We start from the raw sequence: 2,839 nt of genomic DNA, 5'->3' as shown, positions 1-2,839 counted from the left end.
ATTGTGACTAATAGGATGAACTTAATTATAAGATTTCTTTTAAAAGAGAACATATTTTAAAGTATTTTATACATCAACAATATACAAACAACACAATTTCCAACATCCAAATGAAACATATCCCAAATGGTGACAACATAGAACTTGAAATGCATTTTCTAATTGGAGTAGGGCTATAAACCTGCTCTGTTATATGATGGGTAGTTCCTCGGATCAGCCCAAAAGACACTTTGCAGCACACATTTCCCAGAAATACAGTATATCTGAAATGTGTAAAAGACCTGAAGTTACTACTGAAACATTGATAAAACTAAAGTAGTAAATTATAGTAGGAACCATAACTGTATGAGCCAAGAGAAAGCATGTGTGAATCATTCAATGAGAACACAATTAAGGATTAGCCAAAATTCTGTGTGAGAGGCAAATAGACGGTGGTTGGAGGAGGTGCAGAAAAATCTTAAAGCCAAGTGCTGATTGCCCAAGAGACCACTTCTGCCTTCTCTCTCTTAGCCTAATAATCTAAGCGGAGGTAAACTGGACCCCTTTCCCCTGGAAGAGAAAAGCCACACAGAGTCAAAAGCACAAACACAGAGTGAAGGAGGAAAGTGGGAGGGGATTGGAAGGTAAATCTCGGCACTTTGAAGACAGGGTGGCCATCCTTAGCTCCAGAGGCCTGCATAGTTCCCATAGAGGCCCGAAGGGAGAGGGCCGCCAGCGACGAAGAGCTTCATCTCCGGCCAGTTGTAGCAGTGGGTGTAGAGCGCATTGGGCAACTCGCCGAAGGCACCGAAGTAGTTCACCCACAGTTCATTATGGCTGAGCCAGCCTCTGCCACAGGTCAGCTTGAGCTTCCTCACTGCGTGCCCCGGAAAGGAGTACGGGCTGGCCGAAGCCCTGCCCTCCAGGAACTTCTGGGCGCGGACGTCGTAGAAGAGCAGGCAGCCTTGGCCGGTGCCCACGGTGATGATGTGCTCATAGAAGCTCAGCGAGCGCACACCCGTGCCGCCCTCGCGGGAGCACAGCGGCCGAATCTTCTGCTGGCGCTGCCGTGGATCCAGGAAAGAGACATGCGACTGGGAGCCCACCGCGTACACGGACAACTCATCGCAGTAGGTCAGGCACACGTTCTCTCGGCAGTAAGGCAGCCTGATGGACAGCAGCCTGGACAGGGTATTCCGGGCTTTCCACAGGTGGAAGTAGCCGTCCAGGGACACAGCTCCCAGCTCCTGCTTCTTGGCGCTGAAGGCCAGGGCCCTCACCTTGCGGTTACTGGGGTTGGTGCTGGCTCTGGGGATCTTCTCCACATCCCAGGGACGGATGTGGGCATACACGGGGAACCCTGCGTCGCTGTGCCAGGCGATGCTGCCCTGGAATACGTCGGGGTCTATCTTCCAGAGCGCCAAGGTGCCGTCGCGGGAGCCGCTCACCACCACCGTGTCGCTCATCCAGGCGATGGCGAAGATCCAGTCCTTGTGGCCATGGCGGTCGCCCAGGCACGTGGGGTCCAGCGTTGGCAACCGGTAGATGGCCAGGCTGTTGGGGTTCTCGCCCCCGGTGGCCAGCAGCGTCTTAGAGGGATTCAGCTCGATGGCATGGATGCCGCAGCCCGGCTGGACGAGTGCCGGCGGGGGCCCGCGATCCCGCATGAGGGGGATGGGCGTTATCTGGCCCGACTGCACGTCCACCACGAAGAGCGTGTTGCACTTCGTACCGCACACCACCTGCTTGGCGTTCAGCCACTGCGACGCGAACACCTTGTTGAGGGTGCCCAAGGACAGCTCGCGCTCCCGCAGCAGCTCTGGCAGCTTCCGCACCGCCAAGCCACGCGGCTCGCTATCGAAGCCCGGGAACCTGACGCGGTCCCACGCGCCCACCTCGCGCCCCTTCAGGTAGTTCACCAGCGAGCGCTGCGCCGCCGGCCGCCTGGGCTTCTTGAGCGGCAGCGGTCCGTGCCCGTCCACCCGCGCGGAGCCCTGAGACGACGAGCCCGCGGCGGCCTCCTGGGGCGCGGGCGCTTTCCGCTTCCTGCTACCTGTTTGCTGCGGGGCCATGCCGGGCGGCGGGCGGGTGGCGGCGGCGCGGCGGCGGCGCGTGGCTCCCGGGTTGGCCGTGGTAGCGGTGGAGTCGGCGGGGGGGCCGGGCGGCCAGGGGCGCGGAGCCGACTGAGCCCCGGGCGCGGCGGAGGCGGAGGCGGAGGCGGAGGCGAGGGCTGGCGGGCCCGGCGAGGAGAGGCGGACGGACGAGCGGAGCCCGGGGCGGCGTGGGGCAGCCAGGGTGGCGGCGACGCGGATCCAGGCGAGGGCGGGAAGTGCGGCCGGCGGCGAGGGCTGCGGGAGCGAAGTCGAAGTGGGACGAGGGCTACGCAGGGGGCGAGCACAAGGGGGCGGTGGCGGCGGGAGGGGCGGGCCTGAGGGGCTGGGTAGCACGCGCCTGGCTGGGAGGGGTCGGAAGGGGGCAGGAGGGAGGGGTGGATGGAGCCGCGAGGAAGACTCACCCAGGACCAGCGCTCTGGGATTGCCTAGCGGTCTCTGAGGGGACACGTTTAATACGCCTGCCCAAGCCCCCGATCGCGTACTTGAGTTTCACGACCCTCAGGACGGTAACAACCAACTAACCTTCATAAAATCCTTATTGAAATAGTTCTGAAAGCTGAAGTGCAGTCAAGCATGAGGCTAGAAGGAGCGCTGAAAGTTATCTGTCGAAGAAACAAATGTGCAGTTGGTGCAATTTGTGGAACGTCTTTGCTGGGGTTAGTGAACTTGACCAGGGATGGTGGTCTTGGCAGACCCTCCACATTAGGGCTGTCTGTGGCCCCGCTTGTTTGACCACTCTACTGAAA

General features: G+C 59.8%; 1 protein-coding gene across 1 annotated transcript; it reads right to left on the bottom strand.

Annotated features, from left to right (window-relative positions):
• Positions 1–659: 659 nt before the first annotated feature.
• LOC136154037 (DDB1- and CUL4-associated factor 12-like protein 2) lies at positions 660–2,051 on the bottom strand. Its single transcript, XM_065916252.1, has one exon. It carries the CDS (start codon positions 2,049–2,051, stop codon positions 660–662), a length of 1,392 nt encoding a protein of 463 aa, XP_065772324.1.
• Between the last annotated feature and the right edge of the window lie 788 nt (positions 2,052–2,839).

The sequence above is a fragment of the Muntiacus reevesi genome, chromosome X, assembly GCF_963930625.1.
Source record: "Muntiacus reevesi chromosome X, mMunRee1.1, whole genome shotgun sequence".
NCBI lineage: Eukaryota > Metazoa > Chordata > Mammalia > Artiodactyla > Cervidae > Muntiacus > Muntiacus reevesi.
The sequence above is the reverse complement of the archived record's forward strand: the minus strand, read 5'-3'. Positions and strand labels throughout refer to the sequence as shown.

Bases quoted from the DNA above. Each gene is read 5' to 3' on its own strand.
- LOC136154037 (XM_065916252.1), bottom strand. From the start codon at position 2,051: ATGGCCCCGCAGCAAACAGGTAGCAGGAAGCGGAAAGCGCCCGCGCCC.